Source organism: Hoplias malabaricus, chromosome 1 (assembly GCF_029633855.1).
Source record: "Hoplias malabaricus isolate fHopMal1 chromosome 1, fHopMal1.hap1, whole genome shotgun sequence".
In the NCBI taxonomy this organism is placed as follows: domain Eukaryota; kingdom Metazoa; phylum Chordata; class Actinopteri; order Characiformes; family Erythrinidae; genus Hoplias; species Hoplias malabaricus.
In genome coordinates this window covers 73,130,567-73,156,397 of record NC_089800.1, presented here as the reverse complement: position 1 = coordinate 73,156,397, position 25,831 = coordinate 73,130,567, and the positions used below count along the sequence as shown (strand labels likewise).

General features: G+C 37.7%; 1 protein-coding gene across 2 annotated transcripts in view; it reads right to left on the bottom strand.

Moving 5' to 3' along the window:
- Nucleotides 1-25,831, bottom strand: part of heatr5a (HEAT repeat containing 5a) — a 49,998-nt gene that overhangs the window by 13,935 nt on the left and 10,232 nt on the right. The window contains exons 8-25 of one of the 2 annotated variants that reach the window (XM_066673206.1): nt 24,592-24,841; nt 24,325-24,480; nt 20,887-21,137; nt 19,520-19,631; nt 18,207-18,359; nt 16,260-16,359; nt 16,046-16,155; nt 13,246-13,409; nt 12,730-12,890; nt 12,065-12,170; nt 11,782-11,972; nt 10,324-10,483; nt 9,950-10,139; nt 8,754-8,923; nt 7,500-7,526; nt 3,516-3,660; nt 3,092-3,271; nt 856-1,083 (exon numbers count right to left, since the gene is read on the bottom strand). In XM_066673206.1, coding sequence (XP_066529303.1) covers nt 856-1,083; nt 3,092-3,271; nt 3,516-3,660; nt 7,500-7,526; nt 8,754-8,923; nt 9,950-10,139; nt 10,324-10,483; nt 11,782-11,972; nt 12,065-12,170; nt 12,730-12,890; nt 13,246-13,409; nt 16,046-16,155; nt 16,260-16,359; nt 18,207-18,359; nt 19,520-19,631; nt 20,887-21,137; nt 24,325-24,480; nt 24,592-24,841 — 2,854 coding nt within the window. The remainder of the gene's footprint in view (nt 1-855; nt 1,084-3,091; nt 3,272-3,515; nt 3,661-7,499; nt 7,527-8,753; nt 8,924-9,949; nt 10,140-10,323; nt 10,484-11,781; nt 11,973-12,064; nt 12,171-12,729; nt 12,891-13,245; nt 13,410-16,045; nt 16,156-16,259; nt 16,360-18,206; nt 18,360-19,519; nt 19,632-20,886; nt 21,138-24,324; nt 24,481-24,591; nt 24,842-25,831) is intronic. The other variant, XM_066673214.1, reaches the window with a different exon arrangement.

Genomic DNA, 25,831 nt, shown 5'->3' with positions numbered 1-25,831 from the left:
GTCAGACAACACAGCACCTCAAAAAAAACATCTTGCCTCCCTTAGCTTACTGTGGCTTTGCCAGTCAAACTTTCAATAGCACATATAAACAATAGCACATATAAATGTCGCTTTCACACATGAACGCCACAGGAACTCCGGAGATGTCCTGGAGCAGTTGTTTACAAAGCAGGAGGTTTTCTGCCTTAGATGCACTCTTGCAGTGGGAGATGAAACATGTGGTTTAGGCATGGTGCACAGAGCTTGTACAACATGTGCAGGAGGAACTACAGAACATTTCCCGCACCTTGCGTGTTTGAAAGGGGCATTAGAGACCAAAACACCCATTTTCATTTAAGAACAATAAAGTTAAATGATGATGTATCCATGTTATTGTATATATAGCTCTTAGGAGATCAGGGAACAAAGTTTCAGTTTGGGGAATTTAATGAAACACCAGCACAAACAGGAAACTCAGCATAAAATCCCAGCTCCTGATAATACAATCTTGCCTCTTTACTTGTTAGGCTCATTATCTGACAAATACTGCCACTATCATTTTTACCCCAGTTATAGACTGATGAACAGAGACACCCAGGGATCACTGTAATTGACTAAATTATAGGGTGAAGCTTCTTTTCACAAAACGACCTGAGAATTAACCACATATTAAAATTGCAGTGTTTTTTAAACAATGGAAAAACGTGAAGCATGTAGGTGCCCTCAAGATTGTTTTCATGACCAATGCTCCAAGAAGCAAAAACACAAGTAGCAGCTCCATAAAAGTGTCATAAACAACAAAAAAGCCAACCAAAGGGAATCTGCATAAATCAAAGAAAGAAAATTTAAATAACATTTGGCACAACAGCCTCTGACCTGTCGATTTGTGCAAGCGCTGTTCTTGAGCCAGGACCATGTCAAAGTGAGCCGGATCTCCACTCTCACACTGAACTATGATGCGACAAACACACTCCACAGCAAAAACACGTGTGGACCAGCGCAGGTTGCTAAAAGGTCCACTTTGTTCATGCTTCATTTGAAAGGCAGAAGAGTCATCAGCATCATCTTCCTGGTTGGTCTCCACAAGGGCAGCTGCCGCTGAATCTAATGGAATATGAACATATTATGGTTATGAATAAAAGATGCTGTCAAAGTTGTGGTAAAACTCATCTTATGTTAACGGGTTTGTAACTGACCTGAAAAACCCAACCACACATTACCTTTATTTGCAATAACAGGGTTACGGAGTGCAGAGTAATGTTACTAGTTACAGTACTCAGGAAAGCTGGAGACGAAGGCATGAATGAGCTTCAGCAGCGTGCAGAAACACGGGTGGATTTTCACAATCTTGCTCAAGTTAAAGAAGTAGCTTTTAACAATCGAGTTAACAAGTTTATGGTGGAGTCAAGGATGATACCCAGATTACAGACCACAGAGGAGGGTGACTAGATTGAGAACCAGTCAAGCAAATGTTTAGTTTCAGAAGAATATTTTGCAGTTTTATACCAAGTTGTATATTATTAGTCATAACACCAAACAGATCAAACCCATGTTGCATTGCACTGTGGAAAGTGTGATCAAGGGAGAAGCCATCCTAACCATGCAGAGAACAAAGCCAATTGTTATCTCTCGTCTTCACTTCCTTGGATGGCTGAAGGCTTCAGGATTGAAACAGCCATCTCCCAATGACACTGGGTAGATGTGTTACAAGACTGGCTTGGATTTATTCATTTCCCCCTTGACATTCATGGTTTTAATCAAAAAACACCTTTTATAAACTTGTGAGGATGTTTCCTCAGCACTTGATAGCCCTCTAGTCTTGTTTGTGTGCTCGAAATGTGTCTTATGTTTATACAAAGCCCCAATGTCTGTAAAAGGGTTGGGGGGAAAAAAAAAAAATCCATGTCCAGTATGTTAATCTTTCTCTCTCTCTCTCTCTCTCTGCTAATGAGTAAATACTTACAGACAAGTTAAACTTCAGCCGCATACATACAACTGTCTTTTATTTCCTCAAACATACCAATATATTAACACTAGAAAAACTTACCCTAAGAGCAGTGCGGTTTTATTAAACTTAAAATTAGCTCTCAGAAATATATCCATTCATTCACTGTCTGTAAGCGCTTATCCAGATCAAGGTGGTGGTGGGTCCGGAGCCTACCCAGAATCACTGGGCACAAGACGGGAACACACACAGAAATATAGGCCATGTAAAATGTTTAATATTATCTAAAGTTTTTCTTCTGAGACAGAGAAACAACGGAGAGGAATGTTTATTTTAAATCTCCATTTAGGGCTGTGGATCAGGAAACTTTTAGGCTGCTTTCTCCTTTTCTTTTGTTTGTTTTGTTTTGAAAACCTCAGTCCTTTTATCAAAAACTTGTGTTAATTTGTAAGAGTATTTTAAACCTATTAAACATTTCCAGCGTTCTCTATTTAAAATGAAGTTGTGACAAAACTATTTTGTCCCTTTATGTGGGTATAAATCATGTCATCTGTGTTTTTCTTTTTCTGTTACCCTCAGAGAAATACAGTCTTTTCCTGTTCCTGAAATTAATCTCTTAATAGGACAGCGACGATATGTATTTACATTTATATTTAATGTTTTTTTATTTATTTATTGGATTATATGAATAATGTCATTTTAAAATTCATTTTACTTTCATTCTTAATATTTTTATTGTTATTTAAATGTTTATTATAATATATATTATATATGTTTCTTATATTTCATTGGCTGTAAGCCATGGTGTAAATCAGTGAATCACACGAATGAAATTAAAAACTAGGGAAATTCATAAAAGTCATAAAAGGAGGGCTCTGGAATTCCATCCAGTGCAGCACTAGACCTCCGCTAAGTATAAGAAGGTTAAACTTTTAGTCTTTGTGAAAGGAAACAACATTATACCCCAAGCAAGTGAGAATTATAATGATATTCACTGTAAAATGTTTTAGGTTTAAAATGTAATTAAAATGTGTGGTCAAGCGTGTTAAAAGAAACAATGGTATTCTGCTAAAGATGCCAAAAAATATGTGCTAAAATAGCATTACCGAATGTTTAGCCACATTAGCACTTCTTCCTTTAACAAATATCTAAGATCAAGGATCTCACCTGAAGAAGCAGAGAGCACATCCTTGCAGAGCTTCAACCAGTGAGCTAGTTCACACTCAGCAGCAGAGCGCATCATGTGAACCAGTGTGTCTTTGAAGTCTTGGCGGAGCCTGGGATCCAACTCTCGGTCAAGCAAGCTGAACAGAGCACCCTCCAAACCCACTTCTTTAATTGTAACATCTGCAAGACACAGCCAGTCATGATACGGAACCAAGGTAGATAAATATTTAAAACATTTTTGAATATCAGTGCTGATAACTTTATCAACTTCATCCATTCTCTTAAGTACAAAATTAACTTCTTTAACTCTCCCTCTAAAATAGGTTAAAGGGAGGCTGTATTAATGAGTGATAAAAAGCATTACTGAAGATGCTCCTATGTGAGATAGAAAATGAGATAATCAGTGTTAGAGGTGCTGACACACCCAGCTGTGTGTTGTCTCTGCGAGGGAGCTCCTTCACCAATGCCACAGCGTGCGCAGACACCTCCACAGTCTCACGCTGAGCCAGCTGCCGCAAGCACGCAACTACTGCCCGCCGCAGAGATAGGTACAAGCTACACAGGTTTACCTGCACATACACACACAAAAATACTTTTCTCTCTACTTAAATAATATGCGTTTATAAAAATACTCATCAAACCTGGAGAGTCTCAAAGTAAGAAAACAACAACAGACAAATACACAAACAGAAAAAACAAGCATCAAGTGTGTCAGAGGTTGGCTACATCCAGTGCTCTGCTGTGCCAGCGGTAACAGCATCTGAACAACAGAACATGCAAATTCACTGAAGCTGAGCAAGTTCCAGCCTGGCTAGTAATTGGATGGGAGGCCTCCTAGGAAAGCCTGTGTGTCTGCTGGAGGTGGTGTTGTTAGGGCCAACACATGAAAGCCGTTGTCAAGTCTCACTGTAGTGACAGGGACACTACTGAATAAATGGTGCCATCCATCGGAGGAGATGTAAAGCAGATGTCTTGACTCTCTGAGATAATAAAAGATGCCTGGACTTTTCACCAAAAAACAATAGGGGTATTATCCACTTGTCCTGCTAATTCTGCCATTGTGAACACGTCCAACATCATAATCATCAGACCAATCTTTATAAATAAATAAATAAACAAACAAACAAATGGCTATACTCTTTCATCACATCATCTCTCTATCTAACAGCTGATATGTGGTAGGTAATTTGCCTGTCATTGCATCATTTAAGTGGATTCTGCACACACATCTCCAGTCCACATGTTGGTAATGTTGGTAATATAAGGAAAGTATAAGTAAAGGCTACTGCCAAGGTTTGTTACTGCCAATATCTTGCAACTGTGTAATAATATTATTCAGATGTCACTGCTAGAGTCATGTTGTACACACAAAACAAGATTATAAAAACGTGGGTCTTTTAAATATGGTGATTTGGTGCTTCACTATAATCTTTTATTTTAAGTCAAATCCATCCTATCCATTTGTTATTTGGGCAATTAAATTCTTAGGCTGAAACGTTTGGAAATGTCCAACTGAGGGCAAAGATCCAATCCGTAATATGACGAACAGTACAATAAAGAGGTTACCATTACCCCACACGAAGAAGATCAAGGGTTCAATTCCCACATCTAGGGAGGAATGTCATAACTATTAGAGTCCTTTGCCTGCATCCATGGCATCCATTTTGGACATGGAAGTGCTTGCTCGTGTTTCTTAACAATCCAGGCCTTTTTTCCATTTTCTGCCTGATATCACATTCCCAAGTCTTGAGGCTTCCTACTCAGGCAATGAATAAACTAGAGGCAGTTTCATGATATAATGTTACTGAAAGCCCATCTAATTTGTAATAGACACCATTCACAGGTATTGAAGATTATCTGAAGTGTTCAAAATCTGATAAAAAAAAAAAAAACACAAAAAGGTAGGCACTTTTCTGAATTTCATTTGAAATGATTTCTCATTTTAATTTGTTTATTAGATTTAATTACTTTTTTGATTGTATGTTATTCAAGCTGAAGTAAACAGTAAGCAGGTGGCCTCTTCAAGTGTCCCTCTGGAGTCCCCAAAGTTCCTAAGCTCGCCATAAGGAAAATGATTACTTTAACTCCAGAAATAGTCTTTTGAAGATCTAACACCAATATCTTACAATGTTTTTCTTTAACTTCCTTGAGAAACAATCCTCATGCTCCTCTCCAAGTGGCCTTTTTTTTACTGTTATCCAACAGAAAAAATCTAATATATTGTTGTATTTTATACGGATGTTTACACTTGTTTCTAACACAGTGTGCCCCTTTAAATGCCAGAAATGTTGGAAGACGAGAGCTTCACCCTGTTTGGCTCTGGAGTGATGTCGACACCCTCACGCTCCCTCCTGTGTTTAAATGGTCTCAAGAAGGGCAAAAGAAGCTAGTGAAAGAAATCTAAGCTTTGAAAACACATTTATTTTTGTTTGTTAAGCTTGTGGTTGCCAAATAAATCCATTTGAGTCTGCTGGGGTCCATTAGTCACTGAAACCAAATGTGCTCTGCTGAAGTATGGGTCTGTGTTTGTCCCTCCTCCTTGGTGGTGCATCGCCATAACTTGGCCCCTGACTGGTCTACAGCTAAAGCTAAATGGTCTTTATTTATTCATTTATTACCAGTACTCTTTACACAAACATGAGGATTAGTAACAAATGATTTGATGAAAAAACTGTTGGAATTGCTTCTGGTCTCTTGAGGCTTTTTGATGCAGCAGTTTAGTTTTTTGTGAGGAAGAGATCTAAAGTTTGGAATATTTTGCTTTTAATCCTGTAGTCATACAGTACTCTGCAAAAGTTTTCAGCACCAGAGATTGAGAAGCTATTTATGTGAGCAGTAAGTGTTTATTTGCTAAAATACAAACAAACTACAAATAATGCCCAATATTTGAATAAAATATATATAATTATCTTAGGTGCCTAAGACTTCTGCACAGAAGGAAATATATACAGTACTGTGCAGAAGTCTTAGGCACCTAAGATAATTATATATATTTAAACTGATGCCTTCTCAGTAAGCGTAAATTAAAAAAAAAAAGATAATATCAAACAAATATGAAATAACTGATAACATTTTTTTCTATGAAGTAGTAGGTTTGAGTTCGATGAACAATGTTTTGTTCAGATTCTCCTTGATTGCATGAATTTGTTAAATCAACAGCACACATTATTTAAAATCATTTATTAACGACTAAAACTAGGTGTTGGATGATAACCTCAAATAATATGGACTGCCACAAGGAGAGATTTGGAAAAGGTTAAACTAACACATTCACACACAGAAAATCACACTTACTGGAATAATGTTATTTGGATTTATTCTAATATTGGGTGCTATCTGTTTGTTTGTTTTTTACTGTTCAGATAAATAGCTTTTTAAATCTCATGATCTCTGGTGCCTAAAACATTTGCACAGTACTGTATAGCTATACTTTTAATATTTTTTCATGAATTTTCTGGCAAGGAATGTTTCAGCAGAAATATTTTTTTTAGAGTGGAATTATATGTAAATGGCATATTAAATGAAAAGCAGAGACTGCACTTTGACTGTCTATATTGGACCTGTTATACTTAAGATATAATGACGGATATAAACAATGATTGTTTTTTTTTTTGCCAGCTGGCGGGCACTGGCGTTTTACCCTGAAGTAACTTTAAGTGGTTTCGAAACTATCAGTTCAGGATAAACAAGGTGGCTATGCAGGTATATTATCTCTGTTCATCGTGTACTTTATACAGTTCTTGCAAATCAGTTCTTTGTCTATTTCGTTTGTCCCTTGTGTTGAAAAAGCCTAAGTGGGCCCAAACTTTCCAGTTGAAAGAGGACAGTGCCTGCCTGATTAGTTTTCCCCTGTTGTTTGCCATTTCCCCACTGGGAGTTTTTCGCCCCCTCCTTTAGGGACCTTTTCAGACTTGACTGGTGAAGATTTTACACTATGAGATTACACTCAAAACAAAACATGTTTTATATAATCTGACTGGTCTTAAACATGACTGTCCCTTGCATAATACCTGACTTTCCTAATATCTGTCATCTTCACCTGTACCAAAATCGGCAGAGTAGGGCCAAACAGCACAGATAAGGCGCAACTGGAAACTGGGGTTAAAAATTGGAGCTAAAAGTCATAGTTGTAGTTATACTTAGTCAAAGTCATTTAAGCTTATGAAAATAAATCCCTGGCAGTAACCCTCCAGTAAGACACTGTGACAGTGACAGCTCATGCTCAAAAACAGAAGCTTTGGTTAGTTTGCCTTAGGAGTTATGTAAATAAACCAAGGACAATAGAATGGAAGAAAGAAAGAAAAGAGAGAGAGAGAGAGAGAGACAGAGTGGATGAGGCAGGGAAAAAAAAAACGCGCAAACAATTTCAAACTGCAGCCTGGCAGTGTGTTGCAAAAGAGTGACCTACCAACACAGAATAATCCAATAAGATCTCCTGTACAAAAGAGTAGAGAACAGCACAGTCATGACAAAGGAGAGAACCTCAGGCTTAGCAGACCAAGCGAGTTCTGCTGAACTCAGAAGCAAAACTCGGGTTTACAACACATTTTCTAACTTCAAAAAATAAATAAATAAATAAATAAATAAAAACCCCAAATAGATCCCTATATAGTGAAAGAGTATCAATTCTTTAAATTATTTTGGACACACATTATACATCTAAATATGGAGGACACCACTTATTAATTAAAGAATACAGCTACTGTGACGTGCACTTAATGTGCATAAACATTCAACTGTGAATGCACGGTTTCATTCACAACTTAAAAATGTAATGAAATGAAATGGGATGCACTTGAGACACTGCACATGAGCCTACGAGCCTACGTGCCAAGTGCCCACAAACTTTTGGCTGTACAAATCCCAGTTTTCATAAAAAATCGTGACATTCTCTAAAATGTAATAAAACTATTTGGTTTGTTATTTTTCTTGAACATTTATGTAACTGACAAAAGAACAAAGAAACCATTTCCAATATTTTTTTATAAATCTAAACAAAGATATTATTTGACACCTGCAGCACACTGCACAAAAAGTTGGGATGGGGCTGACGTGACAAAGAAGAAAAAGTCCAACCAGACTGTTACCAACAAAGAGTGCAAAACCCAGCATCTATAATGGCATGAGTGTGCATATCTGCCCTTGACATGGGTGATCGACATATACGTGAAAGTACCACTGATGCAAAGGCTCATACAGTTTTTTTGGAGAACACAAATGCTGCCATCATAACTACATCTATTCCCAGGAGCCCCATGTCTATTTCAGCAAGACAATGCCAGGCCTCATTCTACATGAGTTACAACAGCGTGGCTTGTAGACAATGTGCGTGTGCTTAACATGCCTGCCTGTAATCTCTTACTAAAAATGTATTGGGAATCTTGAAGGGCAGAATCAGACAATGGCAACCATAGACTGTTGAGCAGCTCAAGTCTAGTATACAGCAAGAATGGGCAAAAAATCCACCTGCAAAACGACAAAAATATATAAATATATATAACTAAATAATTAAAAGAAAATATGCCAGTGCCCCAGCATTTCTGAGTGTGTTGCAGGTATCAGATTGTAAATTTGATTATATTTAACAAATAGAATTAAGTTTATTATTGAAAACACAGACAGACAGAAAGAGACAGAGAGAGACCATTTTGTGTGTACTCACGCAGAGGCTAGGCACCAGGTTTGCCAAGTTAACATGGCGAGGTGAGAACATATGCAGCTGCTGCAGACAAGTTATGGCCTGGGCCTGTACTACACAGTCTGGACTGTCCTGCATCACTGCACAGCCCACTAAACATGACGTCCTCAGTGCAGAAACCCCTGTACCTTCACCTGGATGTGACACATAAACATGTCACATTAGAATCTACAAATCATGTAAAAGGTTAAAAAAAAAATTATAGTGCTAAATAACACACAATATAAAAAGACTCTGTCAATTATTTGTTTGTTCTCTTGAACTGATAAACATACACATCAGTTTTAATAATCCACAGTATTAAAATCACTGACGGATGACATAACTAACATTGATTAACTCATAGAGTGGCACCTGTCAAGGTGTAGGATATATCAGGCAGTGAATGAACAGTCAGCTCCTAAAGTAGGTGTGTTGGAACCAAGAAAAATAACAAAGGAATTTAAAGGAAAACTTAAGGATCTCAGCCACTTTGACAAGGACCAAACTGTGATGGTTATTTTGTTTATTCAGAGCATCTCTAAATTGGCAAGAGCTGTGGGGATACTGCCTACCAAAACTGGCCCAAGCAAAAGGGTTGAAAAGATATGGAAATAGTGTCCCCATGCTGACCCCTGTCCACTGCCAAAATAGACAGCACCAGGAGGAACTATAGGAAGAAGGCAATCCAATGGAGTCAGTGTGATGTTCTGTTGCAATGTTCTGCAGAGAAAACTTGCAGTGGCCTCCTTTAGTAGGATAATGAGCCCTGCCACACTGCAAATATCTTTCAGGAACGCTACATCATCACATATCATGAGATTTCAAGATGTTCACTTGGCAGGTACATGTCAAGTCAGCTACATGTGAACCCTAATTCACAATATTTTATTAGGCATGTGGTATTAATGTTATGGCTGATCAGTATACTCTAAGATATTTATTTGACAGAATTCATAAGGGGTCCTCAAAGTGTATAAGATCCTGAGGGTTCTACAATAATTTCTGTACAGCAGTGTCATTCACAGACACAACATTATAAGTTATTAAACATGACAAAATTTCAGGTTTCTGGTTCTTTTTAAAAATGGTTTCTGGTTCCTTTTTTTAAAAAAAACACTTCAATACAAAAAAATCTGTGCTTCTGAGAAGTAGTTTAGCATTTGTGTGGGCGCAAGCACCTTGTAGGTCAGGACCCAGTGACGTGATGAGAGCATTGAGACAGCGGCCCAAGCTCTGCTGCACCTCCACATGTGTGTATGGAGTCAACAGAAGCAACCGCAGCACCAAAGTCAAGCTGGCCTCCACATGACTGCGATAAAGAGGCCCTGCCAGGTCCACCACCATGGATAAAGAATGTAGAGACCACATCTATAACACACAAATACAATTCCAAATTAGAAAAGGCTGGGACTGTATGGAAAATAAAGACAAATCCATACACACACAGACATATCTTTGACCTGCACTACATTGAAAACAACAACATATTTCATGCTTTAACATGAGATTATTTATTATTTATGTTTTAAAGAAAAAAAATGTATAGTTTTACCTGGACTTCTGGAGAGGTATTGTCCTGGGACAGTGTGAAGAGGACCCCAACACAGGCACTGAGGTGCTGAGGGGAACTGATTCCCCCCAGGTATCGATAAAGTACACCCAGAGCCAGGGAATGTCCAGTGCGTGAAATGGCATCCCGTGCTACCTTCAATCTGTGAAATAGAAAGGAGCATTATTTTATGCCTTACACAGCCATTTAGAGCATTCATAATATCTAATAAAATGTTTATGCAATCGATTTGTTGATTATAATCTACTAATTCTAAAGGTTTTTAAATAATGGTTCTAAGAAGTAACACTTTCTAATGGTATACAGCTTATTTGTATTAATCAGAGCCCTGTGCTCTTCACGGATGAGAGCTCCTCCAGCTCCGCCAGCATCTTCATCTGATCTTCAAAGTAAATACACTTAATAGAACCAGTTTATTACCTTACATTCTCTTTGATTATGTATTATATCTTTTTATAAATTATAAAGTATATTTTTCTTACTTAAAAACAAGAAAAAAATAGGTGTGGTTTTTGGAGGGCTGGAATGGATTAATAGCCTTTTGATTCATTTTAAATGGGAAATTTAATTTGATATATGCGCAAACTGAGTTACGAGCTCGGTCACAGAAGGAATTAATCTCATAAATCAAGGTATTACTGTAACTTGGTATCGGCGCATACGCAATATTAGAAGCCTGGGATTGGGATTAAAACATTTAACAACAATCAAACACTTAAACATCAATAGTTTTTTTTTTTTTTTAATTCGAAGAAAAGCTAAGCCATGTTTTTTCAGGGAATTGTAAATATAATTGTTAGATCTAATAAAAGTACAGAAGGGTGATACATTTCATGTGTTTAACTTAATAAATATACAGAAATTTTTTGAATAGGGATACACCGATTTTTAATTTTTTGGGCTGATACATATATAATAATTAGCACCTTGGAGTAGCCGATACCAATATTAAAAACCGATAATTATCTTTTTGTAATTAAAGAAAATTCACATTGGATTAAAGCAAAACTAATTCATTTTATCGTGCGTTGTTATAGGACAAGTCTTTTCTTCTGAGTTACGAGTTCGGTCACAGAAGAATTAATCTTATAAATCAAGGTATTACTGTAACTGATTGCAACTTGGTATCAGCACATACTCAATATTAGAAGACTGGGGTTGGGATTAAAACACTTAATCAGGACATCACTAGTTTTTTTTTTGAAAATTCTAAGAAAAGCTAAGCCAAGCAGAACTCTGAAAAGATGATTCTGAAACAACAAAGCTACAGAAATACATTTTAGCTGAAAGAAATGTACTTAAATCAGCTCTACAGAATTTTTAAATCACAGAAATCCAATTCTCTGCATTTTATGGATACAGCTTAAAAACTTTGCAGTTTATGAATTCGTAAGGTAGAAAAAATAAACTTCAAATAAATATCCAGCAGCAGACACTCACTTGTCAAAGCTCATTAGAGCCAGGGAGACTGTGAAGCTTGGCTCATTAAGGACCTGTGCTAGTCGGGTCAGACCCTCAGCAGCTACACAGCGCAGAAGAGGGTTAGAATTCTCTAATGCCCCCACCAATAGAGAGACACCTGGTTTCTGGACCTCCTCTGCACCTAACGCTTCATGACCCAATGCCAAACACTAGAGAGAGTGTGAAAGAAAGAAACTGCAAGTTATAAACAGTAAAAACCTTTACTAAATTTCCAGCAGGAGTGCATCAACCATGTTTGTACCTTGAGAGCGCAGCAAAAGGCAGCTGTCACATGGACCTTGACAGTCTGTTGCAAAACTCCTTTGAGCACCCTCACACGCTCACAGAACTGCTCCAGCACCTTAGCCCTGAATCAAAGATGGAGAAATGCCATTTTTTCCCTTCTCAGTTTTCTGTATATAGATATCCATGTCACATCCCATTACCAAGTTTGGAGTGTAAACCTTTACCACTTCTACCTCTGAGACACATGAAGCAACACGTTTTTTTAAACTGCTGCTATCACAATGTCAAAGGATAAGTCAGTATTGAAGAACTGCCAATTCTGAATTGGTGGTTAACAAAAGCAACAGAATTATGCTGAGCGATGGCACGAAGAAAAGGAATAACTTTTTTTTTTCATTAGGGAGTAAGGCTATGACTTTATCAGGGACTGAATTTGCAATCTCCAAACATTAAAGCCAACATAAACCATGGTGGAAATATGCAATTAGCTGAATTTGACTTGTTTTGAGTTGACCACAGTAGAGTGTTAATAAACCACAGGGAAGACTATGGTATGTGCTAAGTAAGAAGCTAAATAATGTGGTCACACATAGGTCTAATTAACATTAAAAAAAAAAAAAAAACAACAACAACACAGATTTCATACAGCAATTTACAGACAAGCTATGGAAACTGTTATACCTCTGTTGAAGAGCCAGGTGGGGGAAAATAACCCCAAAGAGCTTGACGGCAGAAGCAGTGAGGGCAGCTGCTGGGGGAAGAGGTGCAGGTACCACCTGAGTTTTTTCAAAAATGGTGAAAGGATCATACTCTAATGTTCCTCCTATACCAACTCCCTGCAGCTGTAGACGGACACAAAAATACATTTGTAAAATGGCATAATGTGTAGCAAGTGGTAAAAGCTAGAAAGGTCAAAATGAGTAAATTAAAAATCTGCTTAGTTTCTTAAACTTTTAAAATGTTCTCCCAACTGCACAAATGAACTGCACATAATGCTTTCTCTGCTCTAATGCACTTCCCATCACTTAATTTACCATCCAGTCATAAGCTGAAATTTATGTATTACATCAAAAATAACATTTCAATACAAAAGTATATAGGTATTTCAGGGCAGGAATAAGAAAACTGTATGCTAAAATTATAATTATCTGTTAATATGAAATACAATGTGTTAAAAATGTCTGGTCTAATGCTGACCTGCTCCTCAATGTACTGCTGCTCCATGTCCTGAAGAGCAGGACCCAGCAGAGCCAGGTCCTGTTTGTTGCACAGAGGAGACAACAAGCTGAGCTCAGCACATGCCACATTCTCTGGACCAATCAGATCATTCACCAGTTGTTTTAGCACTGTGCTTAAACAGTCTGTACCAAAAAAGATGAAAATAATGTAAAGGCTAACAGAACCCAAACAATTAAATCACAATACTGCACTTTTTGAAAAACAAAGTTTTAAATTTTGTAAATTTTCAACAACCGTCACTAGGTTTTCTTAACATTAGACATGAAATGGTTACAGACTTATGTCTTATGGTTAGTATTACCGAATCTAGTTATGCGTGTTACTGTGGTTATGTTAGTAGAAGTTGAGTCAGGGGCAGAGCTTACATATTGGATGATCCCTGCTGTGCCACCAAAAGACTGATAATCTGAATACCAATAAGTCACAGGTGACTTAACGTGTAACATCAATAACAGTAACAATACCACGACAAAAAATAAACCAATGAAATGAATGCATCTCTACATAAAGGCTTTATTTAAAAAGATTCTCCAGCAAAAAAGAGGTGCAATTGTTTTTTGCCATTCCTCATGTTGGTGTTTTATCTTTGTCGGCTTATTAGAGCATAGGCTTATTATGGTGACCTGATGTGGTCTGGGAGTTTTGTTAAGCCTTCTGTACCTCCGGTACCACAAGAAACAAGAACCGTATTGTTTTCAGAATTTTGGTATTGACATGGTATCGGTTCTTGTGACATCTGCAAGAAGATCATTTAGCCTCTGGACAAATCTGCTAAAGGCAGCCAGAGAAAGAGAAATGTCTGTGGTGAAGCGGGTGACACCCTCAAGCATCTGGAGCATAGAACTACATATATAAAAACTGTTGTCTGAGAAGGGTACAACCAACTTTTCTTCACATTGATCCTCAGGCACAGGTCACAAACATGGTGCAACAGGGTGTGTGTATCCCTGAGGGCCCAGGCCATGGATGCCATGAACGCTAAGGTGTGGACATCCCTCTGTTTTTTAATGAGCTTCTTTAAAAAGAGCCTGTGTATTCAGACACAAAAACTTTACACCCTGGCACCTAATAGCACCTCTTTGACCAATACACCAAAGAATATGTTGTTCTTCAGAGCAAAAATTGCTGGAGTATCCAACAAGAGTTTTGTCAGGGCCAGCTTAACTGCACTCTGAACCCACACTGCAGGTGTAGCAGGGCTCACTCACTGCCCAACGCTGATGGGTGAGAAGAGGTTTTCACCTGCAGCTCCAAATAAACTCTGGCTCCCTCACTGCCAAATGCTGGTGGGTGAGGAAGAGAGGTATTCACGTGCTGCTTTGAATAAACACAGGCTCACTCACGAGTACACTAACCACTCTGCTGCCGTATTCCAGCCCTTGGAGGACAAAAATATATGTAGCTCCATCAAAAAGCTGCAGGGCTGCTGGTCTGAGAAAGCGAGAAGAAAAGGAGTGACTCCTGACGGTCTGCATAAGCTGATATACTATTCATATCAAGTCACAGGTTTGCAGTTAGCAAAGCAGGGATCATCCACTATGTAAGCTCAGCCCCTGGCAGTCAGGAGATACGTCACATAACTTCCATTAAAGGGGATGTCTACGAATGTAGGGAAAAGCTGTTCTCTCTCTGGTTTGTTTATGTTCACAAGCTCTGTGGCTTTTAAGTTGAAATAGTATATTTGAGGGAACAAAAAACAACATTGTCATTTTTATGCAGCTTATGTGTAACTTGTGTTTTTATTCATTGTTTGAATTGGCACAGAAACTTATTTGTAACTTGAGTTGTTTAGTTTTGTGGAGTTTAGTTTTTTGGAGACATTCCATATTAAGTAATCTGAAAGAGCAAAAGTAAATCAATATTACAGACCTATGGAGCAGGAAAAGAGCAATATCCTCATTTGGGTTCAAGCTTTTCAACATTTAGAGTTCTCTCTGTTATTAAAAAAAACTCCAAATGCCTTTTCTCTGCTGTGAGCAGTGAGAGAAAACCAAGCATACCAGAATGAGACATTCTGTTTTTATACCCATTTTCAGACACTGCGGCTTCTTAAACACATTAGACCGGTTTCGAGCGCAAACCGACTGCAGAGCTATTAAATCTTGAGGAAACACAATTTTATTTTATTAATATAAAGTTTTATTTATTTAATATTTTTTCTAAATTTGAATGCTGCCTTTAAAATGTACCAAATGTAGCATCAGTCTACCAAATGTAGCATCAGTTTGTTTTGTGTCACTCTATAGCTCCTGAAGACTTGTAAGCTAACTACAGACTTTTACAGCAAATGCTGTACACACACTGTAGAAAGCTGCTGGTTTAGTCATTTAATTTGTAACAAAAATTAAAAGATATCTCAGGCAAAATAAGAACACATTCTAGCCAGAAATACAAACCCACATCTCCATTCAAACGGTGCCATAGCTAGGCACTTGATTCCATCTTGAATGGCCCGTAAATATATTGGACTGCTTGTTTACCCCATGGTAAATTGCAAAGACGTTCTGAGACTCTTTTGGTAACGTTCTGCCTCTCCTACAATCCACCTTAAATAATTTATATGCAAACATATTTTCCTTTGTACGCTTCTTCTTTTCATGTCTACTTAATTTTATTTTGCAGTTCTGTTTGCCAAAAAAACCTCAAGTTGTCTCAAACTTCAAATGAAAGTCTGCAGAGTTCTCCAATTATCGCAGGGGGACATATTTAACTTTGGCAAGTCAGCATTAATAGTAACGGGCAAATCTGCACAGCTTACCTTCATAGGTCTTGGGGGGCAATAGAGCAAAGATTTCATACACTCGCAGTCGGAAAACTATTGCAGCATTTTTGAGCTGGATCCCATAAGATTTCACAAGAGAAGGCAATCTTTAATACAGAAACAATAAGGATATGGTAAATACTGTTGTTGTTTTTTTACTAATGAACATTTACTGAATAAATACTATTCATGGTAACTTGATCTCTCTCACTGAGTCAGAAGAGCCACAGCACAGCGAAGAAGAGGAAGCAGTCGACAAATGACATCCTCAGTCAGGAGATCCTTGCAGTAAATCACCAGATTCTTCATTGCTAAAATAATTAACATATAGCCACAAATATGACCAACGTACAAGATAAAACAAAACATACACCTAATAATACTCAAAGCAAATGTTTAATCTGAATCCAGAATTTCTTACAGTGGGAAACCTTGGAACTAACATGTAATATTAAGAATTAAGTATTCCTCTGTTTATTCGGTATCTTTAAATTATGAGTTACATTATTCTGAGGGCCCATTCTGTCCTGGGAAGCCCCCTAGACCAAGTGCAGTTGGTGGGAGAGAGGAGGATCTTAACCAAGTTAATGTCCACGCTGGAGAATTACTCTCACCCTATATTTGAGACTCTGACAGCACTGGGAAGTTCCTCAGTGACCAACAGCTTCACCCCAAGTGTGTGAAGAAATGTTATCGCAGGTCTTCCTGCTGATGTTAGACTTAACAACCAACACTGCTCCCAGTAAACCACTTTACATCTACACTGACCGTTTACACTACACTATGAATACAGAATGTAAATTTATTTGGACGATATAGAATGTGTGATATTTAATATAATACTGTGATATTGTATAAAATATAAATGTGCAATATTTCAATCTACCTTCCGATGTGTTATATACCATGTAAAATAGTCATGTTCATTTAGCTGTAAATATACTTCAACGTTTTTGATAGTATTTTTATTAGATTTTATATTCCATTATTTATGTTTATAGTAACAACTAAGTTTTATTCTTTGTTATCCTCTTGTTTATTACTGAGTACTTTTCTGTCCCTTTGCTGCTGTAACACTCTGAATTTCCCCACTGTGGGAATAAAAAGGATTATCTTAATGTATCGTATTAACTCAGGTAGAGGTGTGAACATATTGGTACCTCTTCATGGAATGGAAAGAGGAAAAAAAAAACCTCAATATTGAGCCTGCATTATAACTGACTGCATTATAAAACCCATATACTGCTCATAATACACAGTGGACCATGTTCTTACAATGAAGTGTAACTTTGGTATTACTCTAGCTGTTACACCTACAAAGCAACTGACAGAAAAGCCCTTACTAAAAGAATCAATGTCCAACACTAAAAAGTGAGCTAAAGCAGGTCCTACCAATGGCGCTCGAGCACTAGTAACTCTCAAAAACCTGTAAAAAAATTAGACTTGGTCATCAATAAATCTTGGGTTCCACTGACACAAAGTGTAACTCTGGCCATCAGGCAATTACCGTCTTTTGCTTCATAGTCACTTATTCATGTTTTTTTTTATGATGCTTTCTATGTATTTTATGAGCTGTATGCCAATAGGTATGCTGCTAAATGACTTGGAATAAAAGTTTTTACACTAAATATTTCTATTTTGAAGAGGCTTTCTATTTTCAGAGGTTTTTTCAGAGAGGAGAGTGGAGTGGAGAAACTATGAAAATGAAACAGTGCGTTTGATATACTCCCAGAATATATCTGTTTCTCTACTCTGTCTTGACAAACAAATAAATTTAGTGTCTCACTGACTAATAAATCCCTTCACAGTTTGAAGGTATTAAACTATTTAGGCAATGTCAATAAATGCAGAAACAAAACATAAGTATTTATTGTCCATTATGTTTCACGATACACACTATATATTATTATTGCACCAAAAGTAAGCTTTATACCTAATCTTCAGAGACTTTTGCAAAAGTGGACATGAACATTGCATTGTTATACCCAAATACAAAGAACCATGCCAACACTTTGCTGTCTCTTTTAAGAAAATGAAACACTATTTTTGACTTTTTTTATGTATTCAGGGATACTTGTGCAGCTATGGAAGCAGTTTAGAATGTGTGAGGATATTCTAAGACAAATATGTAGAAGCTTAGAGTTGAAAACCTACTCACCGCACAGCGCTCCCGATCGGCTTTCCAGGGTCACCTGCCAGGTGAAAGAGTCTCCACGTCTCAGTTCGCTGTCCAGCTCCTTTACAGATTGAGGAAAGGCACATTTCCACAGCAGCAATATTCTGGGCATCTGGTGCTCCACTACAGTAGGTCCTACAAAAATAATAATAATAATAAACCACAAGGTCAAAACAAGTTAGTCAGTTCAAAAGTTCAAAGCACCCAAGTTTCAACTAAATGTGTTAAGTGCTATTCTTCTAATAACTGCCACCTTTGAAAATCACAATCAAACAAATAAAGAAACATGATTAGTAGAATATTACATTAATTTTTGGTTAGTAAAAATGGAGATCATTAGTCAAACAAACAGCACCGGCTTAAATGCATAAAATCTAACACAATTCTTAAATAAACATGTTTCCAGGCATCATATGTTCCATGAAATAAATCAATGATAAGGCATATTAGCCATATATGGTACAAAGTATCCACTTAAAACTGGAGTGTGTGATTTTGCAGAAATCATTGTTATTTCTGATCAAATTCAACCAAAAAAGGTCCCTCTCCTTACTTTCGCCTTCTTTTAAAGTCATGCTTCTAACTCAAAGGAAGGGCATCATGTTTTGCATGGCCTCAGCTACAACACTAGGGCTGAATTATCTTCCTCCACCCTATGTAGTGTAAAATGTAGGTCATAAATAATTTTTTTTCTTTTTCTTTTTGTGAATTGTATGCTGGATAATAAAACAATTTGTATCACAGTGTAATGTTTAGTGCACTGTCAGTTGTGACGCCATGTTCAATTATTATCTATATACCTCATACATGATTCATATTTAAAAATACCTCCAACAGTTCCACAGACATTCAATTTGCCTTACTCTCTGGCTTAATTAAGCCTCCATTTGCAATCAATCAATCAATTAATAACTCTCTTTTTTGCTCTCAAATTGTGCATGTGGAGTCTCTGCCCAGGTGTGCCTGATGGTGATCAGAGTGGCTCTAGATAGGCAGTTAAGCGATTCAATCAATTTGTGGCGTCCAAGTGAAATGATATAATGGAGGTTTTACAGTTCTGGGGTCTAAAAAAGGAAAATGAAAAAAAAGTTTTTCTTAAAGTTTTTAAGAAAAATCACAGACACCAGGTTTAAGCAGAAACCACATTTTCCATCTTTGCTATTCTTCAATTTGATGTTTAAATAAGTAAATTTTTTACTTTTTATTATTTCATTTCATATGATCTACTTATATTTGGTAGCAATTTTAGGGAGTTTTACATGCTAATCAAGGATGTGCAGTTAGTCCATGTTTACCCAAGGTCATAAGAGCGCAGATTATTAGCCAGCCTCCCTGAGTTCGCTGGATGGAAATACGACTGTTTTGGGCAGCAGAACGCAGCAGACTTTCAGCCAGGCTCATCACTACCTGTTCTCAGACAAGAATTAATTCATTGCTTAAGACTAAAAAAGCAAAACTCCAAACTTGTCAGTGGCACAAATACAAAGATATAAAAGAATTAAGAAAAAACAATGAAGCTCAACCATGAACAAGTGAAAACTTCCATTAACTTTCAGTACAAGTCCTAAGATTAGAGATCACTCCTTATAATGATAAATTTTAAATGTGCTCCCTGTGCTGACACCGATGTTCTAGTGTCAGTTTATACATTATCCATATCATTAAAAATACAATGGAATGATCTGAAACAACTGTACATGAAACTAAAGTTACTATGCCCAACACCGTAAGCTAGAACAGTGGTTCCCAAACTTTTTCTACCGTGTCCCCCTTTTGGAGATGAGAATACTTTCGCCCCCCACTCCTCTCATAAACGCTCATGTTAAGGCTCTTTTTTTCCCCAAGCTGCAGAGCCTTCTGTACATTCCCAGTGGGTTCTGGGAGGGCTCACCCCAACGTACTTTTGTCATATACAAGGTGAGGCGTATTCCAAATGGCCCCCTACTAGGGGTGCAACAATACACAATTTTCACAATACAATACATATTGCTGTTTCCACTCCATGATACGATATATTTTTGATACAACATAAAGAAAGAACATGATTTTAATTTCCCTTTTATTCTTTCGATGTAGAGGTCAGAGGCCAATAAAATGGGGACATCAAATTCGAAACCCCTGTATCGAAAAAAAAAATTATATTACTATGTGTATTGTGACACCCCTACCCCCTACTCTATTCCCGACATTGCTATGTAGTGAAGTATACAGTAAATAGGACACAGATTAATTTTGGGCACAACCCTGTACAGATACCTGGAGCAGCCAGAGCTGTGTAGAGAGAGCAACTACAGATCTTATACGACATCTGTATCTTCACAATACTTTTTATTCTGAACTCCTGCACCTAAAACAAAATATCTGAAGACTGAAAAATTTATAGAATTGTATGTGAGTAGTGATAAAGATAGTCTCTCTTCTGTGTACATCTGTGGGGGCAACTCAATGGCATTTTATTTGTTTATGACCACAGTTGATTACTGATTTGCTGTAGAGGCAAAGTAACTTTATTTAAGAAGCCCTTTATAATGAATTCCTGGATAAAGCTCTCCACAAATACTGTACAGTATGTAGATAAAGAGGAAGCTCATTGTGCAAATTACAGTACTGCATGGAAGTAGGACAATATACAGGTGCATTTAATCCCAGACATGCATCTTACCTTGCCTTTGGCATGTGGTATTCCAAGTGTACAGTGTTGTACAGCTCCCAGTAAGGCAGCAATAGCAGAACTGTACCCAGCCACAGCCTCAGAACAGGACTTCAGGGCATTTAGCCTTTCTGAACAGCGATCCAGCAAGACAGACACCTGTGCAGGTACTGCCACAGCAACACAACGTAAGCACCAGGCTGCTGCCATCTGCGCAGATACACTTGGGTAAAGAAGCACAGAAATCACAGTATCCAGCAGTCCTGAAATGAGAAATAAGACACAATGGTAATTAAATAATATAATTAGCTAATTTAGTACTGTTTTCTTTTCATTTCGCAAAGACAACTAAAAAAAAAAAAATACAATCCACCTTCTATTTTCTAGAGGGTACTTTTTAAATTACAAGAGCTGCTAATTTACTGTAGCTTTCATTATCAACAAATGTTGTCTAAACAAGTTCTACATTACTCCACCAGTCCTCCTACCGATTAAATGTAGGATTGGTTTTGAATTGCTATTAAATATTGAATTATTTTGCCACTGACCAAAATATACTGCTCGTTTGCTAGAAGGGTGTAAACCCTGTAGGCCCCTCACATCACTCAGGACTGGTCAGCTGTAGTGCCCAAGCTCAGATTCACACACTGTAATGCAGCTTTAAGTCATTATGCTGCCTGCTCCTGAAAGAAACTCCAGGAAGATTTTTGATTTGCCCTGAATGTTGTGATTTTCAAACCTAGATGCTTCTCCCTCCCGCTCACAGATCACATGACCATGTTCCTCTCTCTATCACACTCATACACACAGAGGGCCTTTTCTGGTGAGGACCCTTCTGGAGAGATCACTTAATGCTGCATTTTTAAATGTCAGTCACACACTGGACATGTGGCAACCTTTTCATATTCAACTGTGGTGGTGTGGAAAGAAGTATAATGGATTTGAAAAAAAATCCAAGAGGAAACACATATCAGACAGTAGCGCCCTGAAAACGTCAGTCAGTGACAGACACTAAGTAATGCATATTGAAATATCTGAAATGTGTTTAAAAATCATATCACGGTAACTGAAACATTTTCTCTCACAATAAATACTGATAGTGAACTGTTTTCCATCAATAGTTAGACCAATCAAATCCAGGCAAACACCAATTGGTTGTGACATGACATCAACAGACCCCTCTCTTAAACAAGCTGCCAATGTAAACACAGTCATTGTTGCTTTCCCAATTCATCTTACAGAGCACACTAAGAAACATCCATTAAAATGCAGCCAGCCCTTTTTAGACACAAAACAGTTAAGTAGCCTAAATAGTTATAGCCTCTGGTGTTGTGACCTCCTTTTGGAATTTGGTCAGGAAATTCCATAGGCTGCAATAAATCTCATTACCAGGGTAATTGTGTGAAGATCCAAATATATGTATTTTCACTATGTAGAAGTGTAGATTTTTTTTTATATGAGATTTTTAGTTCTGTACTTTTAATGAAGTTCTATACAAGGCAAACCAGGAAGGAATGCTGAATCATAGGGAAACCATCTTAATTGTTAAATTCGCCTCTGGAGTTTGAACCATTTAAATTAAACCCAATTTGAGTGCATGTTGACAATTAACACTCAAAACTAAATTTCCTATTAGAGCTTGCGGTGGGATAGAACAGGTTTTCTTCTGTATCTTTACACTTTGCTATTATGCTAGAATCACACCAATGCACCAAAGACCTCAAGTGGGCTGCGCAAAAGTTTTCTTTCAAATTTGAGAGTGACAGCCCTTTTTTAATCTTTGTTCAGCTGGAGTGTCGCATATCGGATTCTGAGTTTTTCCCCCTCCAGAGGAAGTGTGAAATTTGTTTGTCCACTCAGTCCATGGATCATGAGAGATCATGACAGGTAAAGCCTGGAATAAGTATAATAGCCTTGGTAAAATGTTAATTTTTATTATCTCGACTCGTGAACTGATATCTAAGGGAATTAGAGATCAGCATGTCAAATCATCTCGAATTTTTTTGTTAATTGGGGTATGGGCTTTTTTCAAATAAATTACTAAGGTCTTTGGTCAGTAAAACCCCAAATATTTGGTGAATTGTGAATTCCAATTCAACCCAATGTCTAGTCTCTTATTATGTGTTAACAAAGTCCAAAGGCCATTACTTTTCTAAAATCAATTTTTAACCTGATTAACTTCCAAATATTTCCAAAAAATAAATAAATAACACAGGCAAAGAAGAAGGTGGATCTCTGATATATAACAGTACATTGTCAGCATTTAATGCCACTTTATGTTCTGTCTCTGTAATAACGGTAGAAGAGTGTGAGTGAGAAAGGACATGCTTGATTATGGCGAGAGATTAGTCTCAAAATGCTTGACAAATGTGTAAATGTTAATCCACAAATTAATTAAGTCACAAATATGTTTCACTATTCACAAATAAATACATCCAAATCTGTGTCTCACAGTCTGCAGTTTGTAAAAATACAAACTGGGTCTGTAACCCTTATCCAGCTCAGGGTCGCGGTGGGTCCGGAGTCTACCCAGAATCACTGGGCACAAAGCGGAATCAAACTCAGACCTTCACAGGACAACACACACCTTTGGACACTTTTTGAGTCTGCAATTCATTTTCAAGTGTGTATTTTTGGACCGTGGGAGGAAACCAGAGCAGCCGGAGGAAACCTACATGGACATGGGGAGAGCACTCTAGGCAACAGTAAAACAGCTCAAGATCTTTTTCTATGTATATATTAGCTAATTCATTTATCGTTTGAAGGCGCTTATCCAGTTCAGGGTCATGATGGGTCCAGAACCTACCCAGAATCACTGGGCGCAGGGCAGAACACATCCTGGAGGGAGCGCCAGTCCTTCACAGGACGACACACACTTACATTTACATTTATGGACACTTTTGAGTAGCCAATCCACCTACCAACGCGTGTTTTTGGAACTTGGGAGGAAACCAGAGCTATTAGCATATTAGAAAGCTTTAGTTAATCATTTGATGATTGATGCCACAACCTAGGCATGAAAAATCCTCTAACCTCTGAACCCTAAGAGTTGTGGAACAAGAGCTTAACGCTCCAGTCTGTGGCGCAGGACAGAAACACGTGCCCGTGCTTGGCCAAAAGATGCAGATCCAGATATGTAGAATGCCTGAGAGTGGTCGCCTAGTAAGGCTGTCTCTCTGACCGACGACCTGGGAAGAAGAGTAACTGCTGTATTGCAAAAAGGCCAATCTCTACAGAAATCTCTGCACATCTGGGAAGCCCTCTCCTCACACTGTCCCAAAAGTCATCTCCAAGGAGAAAGTAAGGTCATGTGGTTTATTTGATAGTCCCCTTTTAGAATAATAATATAACTAATTCCACTACAGAAACGAGGCAGCAACACCCCACTGAGTTTTACCCACTTGAGTGTGAATTTGCAAGCTGGAGATAAAACCATAGATTGTGACAAACCTGTGCTGGCATCATGTAGCAAGGGAGAAGCACTGGAGCCCAGGTCTTGTAATACACTACCCAGCTCCAGCAGGGCACACACCAGAAAATGCTGACTGGCTAACACACTTGTACTGCTCACTCGTGTCTCCACATTCCCCTCAACCAATGCTGTGTCTAAGAGAAACAAACAAAAATAATTACAGCCTGCCCCACAAATTTAAATCAACCAAATACTCACCAAAGCCAGAACTAATATGTATTTTTTAAACATAAAAACTTTCTAACCTATAGCTTTTTTCTGTTTGTTAATGGCCCGGCAGATCTCCTTGGCAGCTGCTATCTGAGCTTTCTCACCCAGGAGGCTGCCTACGGAAGCTCGCAGGATGAAAGAAACACAGCGTCGACAACAGACAGCATCAGCCATACTTTGAGTTGCCCGTGTATTTGATACCAATTCCATGAGGAGGGACAAGAGTGAAGAGAAATGTGCCTCTAGCCACACTCCACCCAGCGTAGATATGAACACCACACATGCCTAGAAAAATAAGACAAAGCAAAATGTAAGTATATAACAGAAGTTAATATCTCCTAATGGATGCTGAGTTTGTCAGGTTTGATGTTTTTTACAGTGCTTTTCATAACCTGGTGGTGTTAAACAGAAATCCATTATTAAAACAAAAGCAAATGTAATATCTCCTTATGAGCAACCGAAGGCAACAGTGGCAAGGAAAGTGTCTGCTGAAGCTGGAAGCAGAAACCTTAAAAGAAACCAAGTGTCACAAGGATGACCTATTCTGCTCTGGTCAAACAAGGAGCTGCCATTTAAAACTGCAAAAGTAAAAACAGCCTTGGAATTGGTACGAAATAAACATCTGTGCTGAATCAATTACATATCCAAGTGTCTGTGCATCTGGAAGACAGACGCCAAAGACATGAAGTAGCAAAGAGTGGAGCAAGTCTGTATACAATGCAGACTGATAAAATTACACCACATTCCAGAATTCATCATTCAAAATATGTATCTGACCACAGTCATTCTTACGCATTTGAAAGCCAACTTATTCTCGCAGAAATTCTCAGAATATAGACTGTTACCGTAATAAAAGGAAGACACCATTTACTAATACCCAGGATTTTAGAAGAAATGCTTAAATGAGGCCATACCAACATTAGGCCATAAATGTTGGCCACACTGCTTCAAACTAATGTGGGTAATAACTACTAGAACATTACTGGTTTATCAACATTCAAATGACTGTGTTAAATGAATATAAATATATTAGGGGTGGGCGATATGGCCCTAAAATAATATCATGATATTTCAGGGTATTTTGGGGATAGCAATATTCTTGGAGATATGAAAAAACAATGAAAATAATTTTATTAATTTCAAGAACACACTACTGCAACAAAATAAATGCTATATTAATAGTAATTATAATAAATTAATAATATATTGAATGTGTTACTTGTATTATATTATAATTTATATATTAGTATAAATCTAAATTTCAAACATTCAGGA